The 18,555-nt window shown below is 43.1% G+C and overlaps 1 protein-coding gene and 1 non-coding gene across 5 annotated transcripts in view; both read left to right on the top strand.

The window, feature by feature from the left end:
• The window catches only part of FGF13 (fibroblast growth factor 13), a 464,387-nt gene that overhangs the window by 261,587 nt on the left and 184,245 nt on the right, over window positions 1–18,555 (top strand). For 3 of the 4 annotated variants that reach the window (XM_032475824.1, XM_032475825.1, XM_032475823.1), the window contains exon 3: window positions 18,046–18,213. The exons of the other annotated variant lie outside the window; for it this stretch is intronic. In XM_032475824.1, coding sequence (XP_032331715.1) covers window positions 18,046–18,213 — 168 coding nt within the window. The remainder of the gene's footprint in view (window positions 1–18,045; window positions 18,214–18,555) is intronic. 4 annotated transcript variants of the gene reach the window in all.
• Window positions 6,351–6,423, top strand: TRNAL-AAG. Its single transcript has one exon. It is a non-coding gene; the product is annotated as a tRNA-Leu (tRNA).

Here is an 18,555-nt window from a genome sequence, read left to right as displayed (position 1 = left end):
CCCCATCCAGCGGGAGAAAGGACACCTGGGCAAAACAGCCTTTGTAAACAGGGCATCTGGCTGAGGAGGCCCCCTCCCACCTTCCCCACCCTCCCAAGACTAAGTGACAAGGACACCGCTAAGTGTCACACTCTGGTTCCATACAGCCGCCTGTGTTTAGATCCATGCCAAACCCAGGGGGCACGGCTTCTTATGATCTTCTTGCCCAAATATGGGAAAAATTAGGAGTTTGTTGCCTTTTAACTCAGTGAGGAAAAGCACTCCCCTCTCGGCCAGCAGCTCAGTATGTGGAGGTGCTGATTCAATCTTTGCACTTCCCTCTTGAAGACCAGCTCTTCAGCCTGTTTTGGGGGGGACCCCATTCAACTCTTATTCTTGTCTTTGTTGTGGAATTTAGATTCAAAAAGGAAAAATAAAAAGAGTCTTGCGCAGTAATTTGCTCTCAAGGGGCAATGCCGACAAACCTTAATTGAGTAATCCCCCTCCAAGGGTGCTTCCCTCCCAGGGTGTCTTCTAAGTTTGCCACAAGCCCCGAGTGGCCTAGCTCACGTGGTTTTCAGTTTGTACACATTGTGTGTGCGTGTGCTTCAGCGCGGTGCCTCCAGCAAAGAAAAGCCTTCATTCTCACAGCAACAGAGCCCACAGATGTGCACCTCTTCTCTCTGGAGAGCCGCGGAAGACTAGACTGAAAGAAGCCAGGATCGATCAATTCATTGATTAACCTCACGTAAACATTCACTTCCTCCTCTCAGACAGAGCCCAGCACAGATCCGATACTTAGTAGATGCTGAGTAAATGGATATGCTAATGAGCTTTGAACCTAAAAAATTTTATCTGTGTTACGTGCCGGATTTTGATCAGGGACCTGGTTGTGTTCCTAATTCTGGCCTGTCTTTTCTGGGTGACATTAAACAAACCCTGGAGCCTCAGCTTCCCTCCCGGTAACAATCGGGCTAGAAGTGGCCTTGTTTATTTCACAGAGTTATTGCGAAGATCAGAATTCAATCCAAATGAAGGACTGTATGGGAAAGGACTTTTTAAACTGAAATACTAAACACATGGAACTGGTTGCTATTCTGGTGGTAGCACATGGCATTATGTTTGGCTCTCCTCTGTATCATCAGGATAACAACATTCAGTGTTATTTCACTCCCTGCATTAAAACATTTTGATAGCACGCTAGAGCGGTGATGCTGATTATTGACAAATTTCATTTAGGATAATCACCTCAGGGCAACAAGAGCACAGAATTACTTTGAAGTGGTGATTTTAACCTTTTCCAGTGTGGATAGACCCAGGCAAATAAAATATGGAATGAAATCCACAATCTTTTCCCGTCAAATAAAAATTCACTCTGTTATAACACTGAAGGAGTTGAAGGAAAGATTCCAACTCTGCAGACCCAGTGTACTTGCCCAGGGCACTTGGGACTCATGCAGAGCGATGGGGAAAACACTGAACCCACAGTTGTTAGATTTATAGCTGGGCTAGTGCAATTTCAAATATGGAAAAAGAGGAAGTAAAATAGTGGGTTATCATTTGGGAGGAATGAGAAGGACTAGGAGATGCAGATGGCAAGTTCATATTCTGTGATCTCTGAATGGGTCTGCCTCTTAGTTTTCCTTTTGCTAAAACATGCATGGTCTTTTCCAAATCTAGCATTCTGGCAAGATGCATTGACAGAAATGATCACATAGGAAGAGTGCCTGGGACCTCGTAAGCATTCAGCAAACAGTAGTTGCTATCATCATTATTGTTATTTCTCATTATCATCATCACAGCATGAGGGACGTTGATGCTTGTCTAGTCTATACTCCAGGACACTTACCTAATTTAGTGTTTGCTTTTCAGGCTCCGTTTCTAACGACGGTCGGAAAAGTCCTTTATCTCTCCCAGCTGTCTCATTTCTCAGAGCCAGAAACTGGGACCCAGAAAGGAGCTAACCTGTTCTAGGTCCCACAGCCAAGGAGAGGCAGAGGCAGGGGCAGGACCAGACTCAGAGCGCCCTACCTGATGCAACTTCTCACTTGTCATTAGCTGTCCCCTCACCATCAGAGATACGGGCATTTTGCCTCCTGGTGGGTTATGAATCTCACCATCAGACATTCTCTGAATCCTGCATTTCTTCTAACCACCTATTCCTCTGACTGCTCTGGGCATTTCTACTTTAGAACAGTGCCTGGCTCATAGAGGCTGCTCCATAAAAGTTGTGGAATGAGTGGGTGGTTTCTGATTTTCTGTTCTCTACAGCTGAAGTACCTGAGCTCATTGTCTGCTGTGTAATCAGCCATTTGGTGACAGTGATGTGTGACCCCAGGTCCCTGGTGTTATCCCCTCTCTCCCCTTCTGATAGATCTGCCCTCTGTTAGTTGTGCTCTCCTACGTACAGACTTGGTAGCTCCGTTTGGAGATGAGTTTACCTTATGGGCCTGAATGAAAGCTCTCTTTTAGGAGGTGGGATCGCATGTGCTGCCTTCTGGTCCTCTGTCCCCCACTGCCTAATGCCTGACTCCCATACACTGGCTGAAGATATGTCTAGATACAAATTCTGGCAGATAGAGATGAAGTTAGGCTTTACCTCCACACCAGAAGGGCTGACTCTTACAGTCTCTAGGAACTTTGTGTTAGAGAGAAAATAGACTAGCTGGATTTTATTTGCTTGGTGCACAGAAGAGGGGAAGGGAGGTAAGTTCTGACACTACAATAGAAAACCTCTTTGTTGAAGCCAAGTGCCAGCCTTGGAGAGCTGACGCTAAAGATGACAACACTGCCATTTGCCTGGGCTGGGTCTTCACAAGGCCATGTGTCTCGGTTTCTTCTCCACATCACATCTGCTCTGTGCCTGACTTGGAAGTCCAGTCAGAAGTGGTGGCTGCCACTGTCCTAGAGGATAGAAATGTTTTCTGGAGCAGGATTCTCCATCCTTGCTCTCAGCTTCAAAGTCTGTGATCTGGGGCAGGGGTTTTCTTACCTCCTGGCATGAGGAGGGCAGTTTGCAGACGGAGAGGCAAAGGATGAAAGCCAGCGGGGCTCCCTCTGTACCTCCTTCTCAAACCAGTCAGTATGTTGTTTCCATGCAAGGGTTTGTTTGAAAGAAGTAATTCTGCTACTGAAAGAAGTTTGAGAAACACTGGTCTGGTTACAGGATTCATGCCTAGGTATCACATGTCATTTGTTCTGAAACCAGCCCCAGTCATGTGTCCTACAAAACGAGAGCTGAGGTCAACTACCAGTTGACTTTGCATGGCTTGAATTTTCTGAGCTATACAATCATACCATGCTTTCCTTGATATGCGACTTGACGTAGTAGAGAGCTAAAGGCTTTGCTGGTTGTCTATGAAGAATTTGAAGCTCCTTTGAGGATACGTGAGAAAGAAGGAGAATTAGTTTTTTTGAAAATCATTTAATTTCTCATTTGATTCCCAACTTCTCTTGAGGAGATTGTTGTATAGATCAACACTGTACACCAACTAGACCAACAGACATATACAAAGCACTCCACCACCAACACCAGAATACACATTTTTCTCCAGTGCACATGGACCATTCTCCAGGTAGACTATATGTTAGGTTATAAAACAAGTGTCAACAATTTGTGAACGATTAGAATAACCCAAAGTATATTGTCTGACCACAATGGAAAGAAACCAGAAATGAGTTATAGAAGGAAAGCTGGGAAATTCACAAATATGTGGAAATTAAACAACCTCCTCTTAAACAACCAATGGTCAAATAAGAAATCAGAAGGGAATTTAGAGAATACGTAGAGACTAATAGAAATGAAAACCCAACATACCAAAACCCATGGGATGCAGCAAAGGCAATGCTTAAAGGGAAATGTACAAATGTAAATCCCTACATTAAAAAAGAAGAAAGATTGCCAATCAGTAACCTAACTTTATACCTTGAGGAAATAGAGAAAGAAAAACAAACTAAACCCCAAGCTAGCAGAAGGAAGGAAGTAATAAAGATTAGAGTGGAGATTAAAAACATAGAAAATAGGAAAGCAATAGGGAGAATCATTAAAACTAGAAGTTGGTTGTTTGAAAAGTTCAACAAAATTGACAAAACTTTATCTAGATGGACAAAGAAAAGAAGAGAGAAGATGCAACCATCGAAAATGAAAATGAGGACATTACTATTGACTTTACAGAGATAAAAGGACTATTAGAGGACTTTACAGAAAAAAAAACCAACTATGAATAATTGTACACGGACAGATTGGATAACCTAGATGAAATAGATCAATTCCTAGAAACGTACAACCTACCAAGACTAAATAATGAAGAAATAGAAAATCTGAATAGACCTGCAACTAATAAGGAGATTGAGTCACTAATTTAAAATTTCTCAACAAAAATGAGTTCAAGAACAGATGGCCCCACTGGTGAATTATACCAAACATTTAAAGGACAATTAACAACAATCCTTCACAAACTCTTCCACGATGTAGAAGAGGAGAGAATACTTCCTAACTCATTCTATGAGGCAGCATCGCCCTACTACCAAAGACAGATGAAGATATGACAAGAAAAGAAATTACAGACCAATATCCTTACGAATACAGATGCAGAAATCTTTAATAATATATTTGGAAACCATATTCAACAGCATATTAAAAGAATTAAACACCCGGACCAAGTGGAATTTATCCAAGTGATGCAAAGGTGACTCAACATAAGGAAATCAATCATTGTAATATATCTCATTAATAGAATGAAGGAAAAAAAACCACATGATCATTCTACTTGATACAGAAAAGGTATTTGACAAATCCAAAGCCCTTTCATGATAAAAAAAAAACCTCTCCAAAAACTAGGAACAGAAGGGAACTTCCTCAACATGATACAGGGTGTTTATGGAAAACCCAAAGCTAACATAATGGTGAAAAATGGAAAGCTTTCCCCCTAAGATCAGGAGCAAGGCAAGGATGCCCATCTTAACCACTGCTATTCAACATTGTACTGGAAATTCTAGCCAGAGAAGTCAGGCAAGGACAAGAAATAAAAGACGTTGAAATTAGAAAGGAAGAAGTAAAACTATCTTTTTATAGATGACAAGATACTATTAATAGGAAATCTCAAAGAATCTACAAGAAAGCTATGAGAGCTAATAAACTAATTGAACAAAGTTGCATGGTCCAAGATCTATACACAGTGGATTCTAAACACCAGCAATGAACAATATGAAAAGGAAATTAAGACACAAATTCCATTTACAATAGCATCTAAAAGAACAAGATGCCTAGGAATAAATTTAACCAAGGAATTAAAAGACTTGTACACTGAAAACTGCAAAATATCGCCAAGAAAAAATAAGTAAGACCTAAATAAATTGAAAGGCATCTTGTGTTCATGGATAGAAAGACTTAATATTATGAAAATGGCAGTACTACTCACAGTGATCTGCAGATTCAGTGCAATTTGTATGAAAACCCAACAGCTTTTTTTGGAGAAATGGAAAAGCCAATCCTCGTATTCATATAGAATTACAAGGGGTCCCTAGACAGACAAAGCTATTGCAAAAATGAACAAAGTTTAAAGACTCACACTTCTTGATTTCAAAACTTACTACAAAGTTACAAAAGTCAAAACAGTGTGGTACTGGCCTAACGATAGATATACAGACCAATGGAGTAGAATTGAGATCCCAGAAATAGACCCATATATCTATGGCGAGTTCATTTTTTTTTTTTTTTTTGAGAAAGGTGACACATTCATTCAAGAGACAAAGAATTGACACTTTAACAGGTGGTGCTGGGACAACTGAATTTCCACATGCAAAATAATCAAGTTGGACCCCTACTTCACGTTATATACAAAAATTAACTCTGATGAACCAACTAAATATAAGAGCTAAAAATCATAGAACTCTTAGAAGAAAGTATATGGATAATTCTTTATGTACTTGGATTTAGCAACAGATTACAAAATCATGACCAAAAAAAAGAAAAATTAGATAAACTTGACTTTGTTAAAATTAAAACTTTTGTACAAAATTATCGTCAAGAAAGTGAAGACAACCTACACAATGGGAGAAAATATTTTCAAATCATCTATCTGATACGGGTTTAATTTCTATCTCTTAAAATTCAATGGAGAAAATGGGCATGGAACTAGAATAGACATTTCTCCACAGAAGATACATAATGTCCAATAAGCACATAAGGTGTTCAACATCATTAGTCATTAGATTAATGCAAATCAAAACCACAATGAGATACCATTTCATACCCATTAAGATGGCTATAATTTTTTAAAAGGAAAATAACAAGTATTGGTGAGAATGTGGAGAAATTGGAAACCTGTCCAATTCTGGTGGGAATGTAAATTGGTAAAGTCATGGGTGGGGGATGTATAGCTCAGTGGTAGAGTGCATGCCTAAGATGCATCAAGGTCCTGGGTTCAATTCCCAGTACTTCCATTTAAAAAATAAATCTAATCACCCCACCCAAAAGAATAAAATAAAATGGTGCAGTCACTGTGGACAGCAGTTTAGCAGCTCCTCAAAAATGCTAAACATAGACTTACCATATGGCCAGCAATTATACTCCTAGGTATATACTTCAAAGAACTGAAAACAAGGACACAAGGAGATACTTGTATGCCAGTGTTCATTGCATCCACAATAGCCAAAACTTGGGAACAACCCAGGTGTCCATCAAGGATAAACACATAGATAGATGATATAGATAGATAGACAGGCAGACAGACAGACAGATCTATTTATTATAAGGAATTAGCTCACATGATTATGGAGGCTGGCAAGTCCCAAGACCTTCAGGGTGCATGAGAAAGCTGGATGCTCAGAAGAGTTAATAGTTTATTTCTAGCCTGTGTTCTAAGGACTGAGAACCAGGAGAACTGATGGTATAGTTCTAGTCCAAAGGCCATCAGGCTTGAGACCCAGGAAGAGCTGATGTTTTCGGTCCAAAGGCAGGAGGAAAGCTGATGATCCAGATGACCCAAAGGTCATGAGGCCGAAGGAATTCTTGGTTACTTATTGGAAGGTCAGCCTTTTTGTTGTATGCAGACCTTCAACTGATTGGGTGAGGCCCACTCCCATTAGGGAGGGCAATCTACTTGACTCAGTGTACTGATTCAAATATTCATCTCATTCAAAAACATCATCACAGAAAAACTCACAATAATGTTTGACCAAATATCTGGGCTCCCTCTGGCCTAGTGAAGGTGACACATAAAACTAACCATTACAGTATTCTTCAGTAATTGCTTGCCCTTTGCCCTGACAAGTGGAGCTAATCCAATTACCATGGCAACAGTTCCTGCTTTACCTCCTGAGCTGAGGGGCTTTTCTCAATCTGTTTTCCACAGCCATTGCCAGAGCATATTACAAGTCTGGTTACAGCGTTTGAGGCAGTATGCTTCCAGAGGGCTTCTGGGAAAAGAGAAGCAAAGTGGACGTGCTCAGAGGCAAAGAGGCAAAGATGAAGCCAGGAGCAGAGTTAGAAGGCCTTCTGTTGCTGGAGATTCCCAGCGAGGCATGCCTACTGCCTCTCATACTTGTTTTTGCCACTTCCTCTGTTAATTCCAACCACCCTAAATATGGATATCAAAAAGATAACCATGTTCCTCTTCTGCTCATCAGCAGTCTGGTTAAGGGTCTCCGAAAGTTCCTGTAGAACAGAGGAGGGTATAACAAAACAGCCTGCAGGAACAGGCTGGCAATTCAAAGGAACATGTGGGTCGGCGCATGATCATTGCTGCCTCCTTCATCTGAGTGGGACCCACCTCGCCCTCAGCCCAAAACACTTTTTCTAGATTGCCATAGCTTGACCTGACGAGGATCTCTTTGGCAACCAAGGACTGACTCAAAGGGGATGTCTTGAGCCTCTGAGAATGTCTCAGGTGCACTGAGCTCGCCTTTGAGAAGTTGGCAGTTAAATACTTGTCAACCAAAGACATTGGGAGAGAAAAGAGGAAAGAAGTGCTTTCTAGACAACTCTAAAAGCTTACTGATCGTGATTCTTCTGCATTTCATAGGAACTCTACAAGCATCTCTTCCACCACTCACCAATTAAGTGCCTAATTGACTGGGAGAGAATTTATGTGGAACGTATTGCCCTGGCTTTCTTTGGTGCAATCTTGAACACCACTTGACTGTCCAAAAAGGAGAAAGCAGAGGGCCATCTCTAGTATGAAAAGTGGGAAATGTTTCCATTCCCCAGCTGACATTTTTCAATCTTGTGACCGGTGGCATGGTTCAGTTTCTCCATGGTGCCAACAGACCCTCTTCAAATGACCGGGTTTCTCTGTATGAGTCTAATTAATACAAATATTGGATGCCCGTCAGAGGGGACTCACTGGCAGGGGCTGGCAGAAAAGGCAGGAAGGAAAGATTAGGAAAGTTAGTGCTGCCTCCTGCCTCCTGGTGTGGATCCTTTGCTCCGGTGCAATCCCAGAGGAATGAATTCCCAGCTGTGTTTCCCACTTGGATTCACGTCCCTGTCTTCACATATGACCTGCGCGATCCCTCTCCATCCCCCTTCTTGCCGCTGTGAAATAGGGCTTTGGACTGAGGTTCCTGTGGGAGTATGGGAACATCACTGAAGCTAGTCATTTCCACGGCAGCAGAAGGTTGGTAAAATTAACGTGGCGGCCTGCTCCTTCCATCTGTGAAGGAGGGAGCTGGCACTTGCTCACTTCCCCCCTCCCTTCTGCCTCTTCTTTTCTCCGTTCCTTCCTCCCATTTTTACTGGCCTGGGGTACCGGTCTCCTGGTACTCATCCTGGCCATGAAAGCAATGGCGGCTGCCATGGGCCAGGTTGGCCAGCAGAGCTTGACATTCTGTGGAGGTTTTAGGACTTCACCAATATACCCAAAGCCATGATTCTGAGCATTCACAAGTTTTGGTGGGAGGTTTGTTTTTTTGGTGGGGGGAGATACTCATTGTCTCCAGCTGTCCAAATTGTGAGCAAATTAAGAAACAAGTCAAAAGAGAAAGGTGTATGAGCAACAAAATAGCACCCTTATTTTTAATAAAGCTCATATTGGGAGACGAGGCTTTTATCTGGGAAGAGGTAGACATTGTGATGATAAACCCCATAATTAGACGTAGCTGCTCAGTCACAGGCCCCTTTGGATCATAGGAGATTCCTGGCTTACTCTCCTATCCCTCACCTGGCTGGCGGCCTCCACCTGCAAAATTTAAGATACAGAGGAGCAGGACAGGATGCTTGCTTTTTGTGATGAGCTGGCTATCAAGGAGAAAGGGGAAAGGAATGGGCTCGGCTACGGATGTCAGTTTGTCTTTTAAAAGCTCACGAGGAAAGAGTGAATGGTGGGGCAGGGAGAAGTCAGCAGTGCTATGCTAGTGAACTTCACAGTGAAGAAGATATCAAGGAGAGGGAAGACCCCCCCTCCCCCAGTACACACCAGTTTAAGCAACAGAAAAGGCTCTAGAGATCATCTGGGCAGTTCCATGTGAGGACATCTGGGCACACAGATGATATGACTGATGTCGTGAGGGGTAAGCTCCTAGCCTGCGCTAGGTGTCCAGGCACCTCGGTTCTAAGGTGCTTTTCTCACCATTCTCTCTCACTAGCACTTGAAGTGTTAGATGTGTTTGGTGGAATCTTTGACATAATGACAGAGGGAATAGATGGATAGAAGAGAAACAAGAATGGTGTAAAGACTCAAGAGAATCAATTTCTTGAGAATGTTGTTTTGCAAACTGCCCATCCTCATCTCCATCACAGCCATCAGTACTCTCCTATAGAGTTAATGGTTGCTGGGTACCGACTCGATCATGTTCTATACAGACGCATTTAGTACAATGAAATTGTGCGGGAGAGAGCTATGTGTGAGGAGGCGCCATCCCTCCGATGCCTCAAGAGTAGAGTTAGCGAATCCAGAGTAAACATTTTCCCTCTGGGAAGTGTATATTCCGCAGAATTACCGTTCTCGAAGGATGTCTATATTAAACAACATTGTTCAATGCTGCGTACTGTTAGCTGTTAGACATAACTTCTGTTCACAGAGTCTATATTCCTAGAGTAGGTCCCCAGAACACAGCCTCTTCCTCCCCGCCACCCCACTGAGTCCTGAGCACTCTCCTCCCTTGCCTGGATGATAGCTGAATCCTCCTCACCAGTCCCTCTGCTCCTGTCCTTCCCCGCTGAAGTCTGTTCCTTACGTCGCGCAACAGTGAACGTTTGCTCACGTAAACCAGATCACGTCACAGTTTGGCCTGAAACCATCCAGTGGCTCCCGGCGCTGAGAATGAAAGCCTGAGTTATTACAGCGGCCTTCAGGAGCGGGCGTCCTGTTTCTTCTGCCCTCACCTTCTCCCCCTCTCCCCGTCAGTGTCTCACTGCCAGCCGCATTGGCCTTCTTCATTTCCTTAAAACAAAACAAAACAAAACAGCAAGTCATTCTCTTCCCTCAGGATCTGTGCATCTTTCATCCCTCTATTGGATATGCTCTTCTAGAAGTCTCCGTGGTGCCCTCTCTTCTGCACTTCACTCAGGCCTCTGTATCAATGTCAGTGTCCAATGCTCCAGTGTCAATGCTTCATTGTCAATATCCTTCACAAGCGAGGCTTTCTGGATTGCTGCGACTGAACGCGAACTGACGTGGCAGGAGCTTAACTTGTAGGAATTTATTTCTGACGTAGGGTCCAGCAGCAGTTCCGAGCAGCTCCCTTCCCATGAGTGACTCAAGAGACCCTTGGAGGTCTCACCTGCCTGATTTGTTTACTATCTGTCCCCCACCCCCACCCCAAATGTACAGACTCAATAAGGGCGAGGGGTTTTGTCTACAGTTTTTCCCCATCCGCTGCATACTCTATGCATTGAGTAGTGCCTCGTGTGTCATAGGTTCCCAATGATTATTTGTTGAAAGACTCTGGAAAGGTAGTGTTATGAGAGGGAATGGAAAATAAAACGGCCAAAGGAAGCATCTTTGTGCAGGTGTTTTCTTCTCAGGCTGAAGATGATGAAGATATGTCAATTCCATATAATGATAATTTGATTATTGTTATTAAAATAACCATAGGAGGTTTATGGGCTTTAGAACCTAGTGAGGTTTTCAGCATTAAACTATGGATATTGTGTTAGTTTTCTGCTGCTGTAACAAAATACTACAAACTAAGTGACTTAAGCAACACAAAGGTGTCATCCTACAGTTCCATAAATCAGAGATCAGACAAAACTAAGACCTTGGCCTGGCTGGATTTCTTTCTGGGGGGGGGGGGTCCATTCCCTTCTCATTTTGGTTGTGCGCAGTCTTCAGTTCCTGGGAGCATGGAAATCCCTGTCTCCTTGCTGGCTGTCAACTGAGCACGGTTCCCACCTGCTAGGACGCCACGTGTATTCCTTGACTCCTGGGCCTCCTCAAAGCCAGCAACAGCATGTTGAGTCCTGTCACACTTTTAATCTGGCCTGTCTCTTCTTGCTTTTCATCTCTGTGACCTTGTCTTCTGCCTCCTCCTTTTCATTGTAAGAGCTCTTAGGATTACATTTGATCCACCTGGATAATCCATCAAAGAGTCAATTTAGTAACAACCTTAATTACATCTGAAGCCTTAAGGTAACAGATTTCACAGGTTCCAGGGATTAGGATGTTGGCATCTTTGAGGGGCCGTTATTCTGCCTACCCCAGATATAAAATCGAATATAAGGTACGGCATTGTGAGTAAGAATGTAAGCGCTGGAGACATGAAGACCCCAGTTTGAATCTCAGCTCTCATCTTGATGCTGGGTTCCTCTGGACGTGTTTCATAACCTCTCTGACATTCCAGTTCCTCTCTGCCAAATGGGGACGATAATGACACCTGCCTAACAGAACTGTTCTGGATATTGGAAATGATGTGTGGTACACACCGGGCACGCTGCTTTACTCCTTTCTAAGATATAATGTGAGTGTGCCTATTGTTCTGAAGGCTAGCACCAAATCCAGCTTAGAGCCCACCTCAGAAGACCTTACTTTTAATATAACTAAGGAGGGCTCCATAGCTAAAAAACTCCCTTAACCAGCTGGGTTTGTAGGGAATGAGGGGGAAGTTTAATTTAAGTGTTTATGATTCATTTACACCTAAATCACTGAATACTATTTTAAGGACATTTGATGGCTCAAGGCTTTTCAAATAATCATAATGCCTCTTGCTTAAACAGAAAGCCTGCCAAGAGTAAACAAACTCAAATACCATTTGCTTTGAAATTCTTCAACAAATTTAGAGGGGTTCTAATCCAGTACGTTGTCTTCTTCCATCTGTAATCCCTGCAGGGACAGCCCTCCTGAGAAGAAACACCAGCTCTATTTACTGAATGGGGAGTTAGAAACCGTGGTAGGCGTGAGTGCAAAGGAAAGCACTCATTTCATTGGAATGTTTCTGTTTTAGAATTTTTTTCTGGGTTTCAGCTACAGTAATTGGGAATTTTGTTCTAATGCTGTCCATTAGCTAGACAATGCACCTCTTTTAACTAAGGGGCAAGCAGCCTCTAGGTGAGAAGTGCATTTCCTGGAGGTTTTGAAGACAATTTGAGCTTGTAAATTGATGAATTTGATGTCGCCACTAAATTGAACTAACTGCCTTTTGATGGGCTGGAGTGCAGCTTGTGACTAACTAGGGAGGGAAGGATTTAACCAGTGCGTTTTTTAGATGAAACAAGACATGGGAGGGCTCACGTCTTGACCAACTGTAAGAGCCTTCTCCCACCTCTTTTCCTGAGCCTTCTTTTTCCCTTTACCACCTCTTGAATCACTGGCATGGCCATAGTACTTGGAATTCCAGCTAGCACAAAGCCACAATGAGATACACGTACTTCATGGTTGTTGAGAGATGGTTTTTATACATCAGCCCATCTATGGGCATTTGTTTTACAGTTCCTGCCAAAGGGTCAGTCAAGATGGGCTGCTGAGGTATTTGAGTGACCTTTCTCCAGTATCGCTGGGGCTGGAAGGAGGCATCAGTAAGTGATGGAAGAAAGAGGAGAACTCTGCTTGCTTGAAAGTAAGGGTGGTATTTCCTAACTCACAGAGTAAAATGAGTTTCTGACTTATGTACCTTTTGCGAGGAGATATGGCGAGGCAGAGGTGAATTTGTTGGCATCGATCACTCTCCCAATGATACAATGTTTAACAACATTACAATATAATTTTCCAGTCACTCTCACAAGGACTGAGGAATTTCTGGCTGTCAACAGAGCCTATGAGGTGGGGTTTCCTGGGCTCTCGAGTCGTCCCAGGGAACTTGGGGGCAACCATGAGATGTGGATCAGAGATTAGCTTTCAATACATGAAATAAAAATATGAAAGCAGTAGTGAAAACGAGCTGTGCCTGGTCTCTTCTAGCTTGTCCTGGGAAGAAGTGTGGTGTCAGGGAGCACATTTTCTAGAAAGATGGGTGTAACGCTTGAGAGTTCACTCTATAGTATGTAGGTGAGGAAGCCTCATTCCTCTGAGATTTAATGCTCTAACCATGGAAAAGATTGATAGAAGAAAGTAGGCTTTCTATAGCAGTTTAGCCTCTGATGTGGCCCAAGGAGGGTCTTAAGATCAAAGGCTGAGAAAATTTTTGCCGAGAACATTTCTCTAAGTAGCTATGACATCATTTTGTGAGCCTATCTGGAGCTCCTGTACTAATAGTTATTACCAGCCAAAGGCATGTCTCTAGCCACACACACACACACACACACACACACACACACACACACACGGCAGAGCTGGCTGGAGCAACAGGCAGCCAGCAGTGAGCTATCTGGGAACCCTCCCCTTACTTCACTGTGTCTGGGAGAAAGGCCACTTGTTGAGTGGTGTCAGTGACCTCCACAATTATGCATGGAGGAAGACGCAAAATTTGGTGTGAAAGCCACAGCTTCAATCAATCTATAAGTAATCTTTAAAGGTTGTCGAGATGTTTCATTCAGTCCCTAGGACACTGTGACCAGAAGCATTCTGTATTAAAAAACAAAATAAGTGAGACCAAAAAAAAAATTTCAATGAAGCCAGTCACAATCAAACATTTTCAAGAGATTCCAGACATCATTCTGGAAGAGATACCATCTGTCAGTCAGTTTATTACTCTGTGAGGGGTACAGGCAGCTTTTTCTTGTGTAGGTCATTCTCCCTACTTTTCTAGTAGCTGTGTGACTTAAGTCACTTCCTCCTCCTGAGCTTTGTTTTCCTTGTATTTTAAGACAAAGTGGTTGCATTAAATTATCCCTAAAGAAATTGTGTTTGGAGTGACATGGAAGATTGCCTTGTAGTGTTTGTGCCACTACTAAATATTTGGGTAGGTGTTTTATGTAGCCAAGGTTATACTTATTGATAAAAGTTACAGAGTAAAACAGGAACTGGATTTTCCAAACATAGAAAAGATAAACGACTATTATCTTTTTAAATGAAAAAAAATACATTTAAGGTATACATTACATTGGAATTATTTTTAATTTTATCAAAGATTGTTTTGCTACAGATTGATGCTTTCTTTATGTCTGGTTTGAAATGGGAACACTGTATTTCTGTGAACACGAGCATCTTAGTCCAGGTCATCGGGCTTAGACATAAACTCTCTTCCCTTACCATGACGGCGCCCTTCCGTGGCCCCTGACCCTGGCCTTGATCTTGCTGACTGCTGAGAAGCTTCAAGGAGAGTGGGGATGGTTTACTGCCAATCCAGTGCTGCTGCTGGGAAGCCAGTTCTGGATGCAGCCTTGCCCATCTAATGGTTAGTCAGTTAATACCTTTTATAACAGGGAGTAGGTGTTTCATAAATTGTGCTCCTATTATCCCACCAGTAAAGTCACATGTTTTTGTCCCCCCGTGTCTGAGTATGCCACCTTTCAGTGTCTGCATGTCTGTGGATGTGTGAATGTGCATGTGTGCACCTGTCTCTTCCAACTCTCGACCAGTCTTGTGGGACTTAGGGATTCTGAGTAGGTAGGCTGTGTGATCAAGGCCAAGGGCACTGGCTGTGTGGGTCCATTTCCCAGCAGAGGCCTACTCTTTGGCTGCTATTGTCATGGGGCTCGGCAGCCTTTCTCAAAGCATGGGGCCCCACCATCCAGAAATCAACCCTGAGCCACTCTTACCATCTTATCTGTCTTGAAGAGTTAGGTTGAACCTCTAAAACCAGAAGAGGCTTTGTGTCAGTCTACTGGCCACCTAATCACTGGAGTCTTTCGTCCACCTTCAAGATTGGATCAATATTGTTGAGAAGGACAGCAGGAGTCGTTGAATAAATGTGGACCAGGGGTTCAGATGAGCAAAGGGAAGAGTAGTTTTCAGAGGCTAGAGGTCACGTGCAAGAAGGAATGTTCTAGAAGGGGGAAAATGGCAAAAATTGTTTGACTCAGCCAGGGAAAGATAAATCCCATTCTTTCTCCCTTTTTTGATGAGCTGACTTCTTTACAGCTCTCCTCTCCCTTTTCTAGAGCTAGTACCCCATGAAAGCGTCGTGTCCTCGTCTCTTTGTTAAGCAAGTAGGATTAAGGTACCCACCTGCCTTAGTGCTGGGGTCCAGTGGGAAGTCACCTGTCATCCCTGCTGCTCTCACTTGCACAGACAGCCACTGTCCTACTGGAAGGAGCCCTGGGAATAAGTGAATTTAATATAATAGTTTTAATTTTTCATCCCAAACATCCTCACGTTCAGAGATTTTATAGACTTGAGTGTAAGTGTTGTCCTGTACAATGCCACTTCTGGTTAAAAAGTGCAAAATATTTCTAGCTCTTACGTCAGCATGACACCAGGGTACTGAGAGATTGAATATTCTCTTTGTTTCTTCTGTTTTTGAATTGACTGATGTTTGGGGCATTGAGTAAAGACAGCCTGAGACCAAAACTGAGCCATTAACTCCTAGATGTTGACAGTTTCCAAGGAAATGTTCTGTGCCTGAGGTCATTACTCAGATGGCTCCTTAAATGCGCTCATCTTGGCACCTTTTGCACTTGCTAAATTCCATTTGAAGACAGGAGAGAGAATTTTGTGGAAAGCAGTTATCTTACACTTTGGTGACGTTCCTGCTTTCCCCTCCATGATGAATTTGGGGGCTGGTTCTTGTACCGCTCCGTGGGGTGCTTTCACTAGAGTTTTGTTGTACGTTACAGATAACCAGTTGTATCTAATTAAACAATAATGATGGCAGTGCCAGGCATTTTTCTGAGAATTAATGACCAGCTGGGAAAAGCTGATGGCTGGAGAGTCTGCCAAGGGCTATTAGTTCCAGCCGGCCATTAATCTCCAGAAATGCCCACTTGTGACGTCATTGTGAGTACTGAAAAATGAAAATGGAAGGCAGTCTCCTGATGTTTATCACGTCTTTCTGAATAACAACTTCCCTATGTATTATCCCGAAGTTGTTCTTTTCTTTTTAATCCTCCAGTGGTCCTTTAATCTTACAATTTGTTTCTTACATGCAGTGCATGAAAACGGAATTTCTCGGCTTCTATATAACCGTGGCTGTTTGTTTTTTTTTTTAAAAAGAGTTCCAAGTTGAGAAGGTTTTCCTTAAATATTTTGGATGGTGAAACCAGAATTGGTCTTCACCTGTGACGCTGGAATTTGATAAGTGTCCATATTATCAGAACTCTCTGCTCATGGCAGGAAATGGTTGCAAATGTTGTGAATAGCAGCTGTTGCAAAGATGTGCGTTCAAGGACCAGATTCCATGAAATTAGAGTCACATTCCTAGTAGATGAAGAGAACTGTCTGCCAAGAAAAGCTGTGGTGGTTTGTCTCTATAATATTTTCGATTAGTGCTGCTGAATGCAGGAGGAAAATAGAGAACTGACTAAAATATTCATTACCTTCTTGCATAATTTAATGACTTATAAAGGAAGACAACAATTCCACATACAGGCAATCTATCAAGAACTTGTTCTAAGCTCATAATACTAATTTTAAAGTTATGTTGGTTTTTAGCCCATTTTTTTACTCCTACGTGAAAGAAAGTTCTTAAAGTCCGTTAAGATCCCAGCCAACGAGCTGGGAATGTTTTGCCAAGCACGGAAGCTACAGCTCCCATTTCATTTCAGCCATAAGCGGTTTATGTTTTACAAACACCACAGTATTCTTCTTGCCACAGGAAGTTTGCTGATGATATCGGTCCTTCTAAATGCATGTTAAGTGTATGCATTTTGGGGGAGTAGAATGAGTCAGCATGTTATTAATCATAGCTTTTGGGGCACTGACTCACTCCTGGCAGAATGGGATGGCCTCATTGGGCAGAGCGTGAAAGAGAAAAAAAATCCATTCTGGGGTCAGTCCGTTTCTGTAGATGCAGATCAAATTTGCACCCACTTCAGTGGGTAGTTATCAGGCTAAAGGATGTTACAGTGGACCCTGAAAAAGAAGACACCTTATTTTTGCAGGGAGAAAACACTAGAAATTCACAATCTTACTTAGGAAAGTGACCAAAGGGCCTAGAGAGCTGAGAGGGGACTTGGTGTATATCTAAGGCCCAAATCAGTGCGCCGGGCCCCTGTCTTCCACAACTCAGCAAGGTAGGTCTTCTATCCAGTGTTGATTATTGGGCTCTCAAGTGGAATTTCTTCTCTTCGTTAGGGGGTTTTGAATATGGGGAGGGTATTGGTGACAGCCCCAGTTGTCTCTGGAAAACAAAGAATAAAAAAAGCATGGAAGTCGGGCCCTCACCAGAGCAGATCAAGGAAAGAAACATAAACGAATGCACTAATCATTGCTGGACATGTGCCATTGTCACCTGTAAATATTTCTATGTTATCTCAAATTGAAACGTGAACTCTCCATGGTGTTTATTTAGATCCATTATGGGTACTGGTATGAGTATGTTTCAGTGAGCGCACTTCCGGTCCAGTTGAAAGACTGTTACATTCTCCTTGTGCTCGCAACAGTGATGTGCAGAGTTGAGTCCGCTGTTCCCAGGGCTTTTGTACTGTAAACCAAGGCCCTAAAATAAACTCCCCAAACTGCTGAATGCTTTTCTTTGAAACTCGCCTAGGGAATGTTGTTTCTTTAGTCTTCCCTGGGAGTAGATTTGATGTAAGACGTTCGCTGCTTTCGTGAAGCTCTAACTTGAGTTCATTTTGTTATGTGGTGACCACAGTTCTGGATGACGCCCCCCCTGGCACACAGGAATACATTATGTTACGGCAAGATTCCATCCAATCTGCGGAATTAAAGAAAAAAGAGTCCCCCTTTCGTGCTAAGTGTCACGAAATCTTCTGCTGCCCGCTGAAGCAAGTACATCACAAAGAAAACACAGAGCCCGAAGGTTTGTGCACGACGGACGCGTGTCTTGCTTGTTTTCTCTCCTTCTCTCTCTCTCTCTCTCTCCCTTTTTGACTGTGCATTGATTGCCCTCTGTGTGTTGTTTGGCCCCTGACATCGTTCCGAGGCCCGTGGCTCGCCAGTGACTGTGTTATGCAGCCTCGGGCGGGACACTGTCTAACACAGTCACCTCGGGCTCTTCCTGCTTCTCGCAGCTGACACGTGCCGTTCAGCTGGGCTCATGACGCTGCCCTGTTTTGGCTGCTAAAGTTGCTTGCTCCTGTAGCCAACATCGGGCCACTGGGTCTGTTCCCATCACCTTGCCTTCCTGAAGCAGCAGTCGGCT

Source organism: Camelus ferus, chromosome X (genome assembly GCF_009834535.1).
Source record: "Camelus ferus isolate YT-003-E chromosome X, BCGSAC_Cfer_1.0, whole genome shotgun sequence".
NCBI lineage: Eukaryota > Metazoa > Chordata > Mammalia > Artiodactyla > Camelidae > Camelus > Camelus ferus.
The sequence above is the reverse complement of the archived record's forward strand: the minus strand, read 5'-3'. Positions and strand labels throughout refer to the sequence as shown.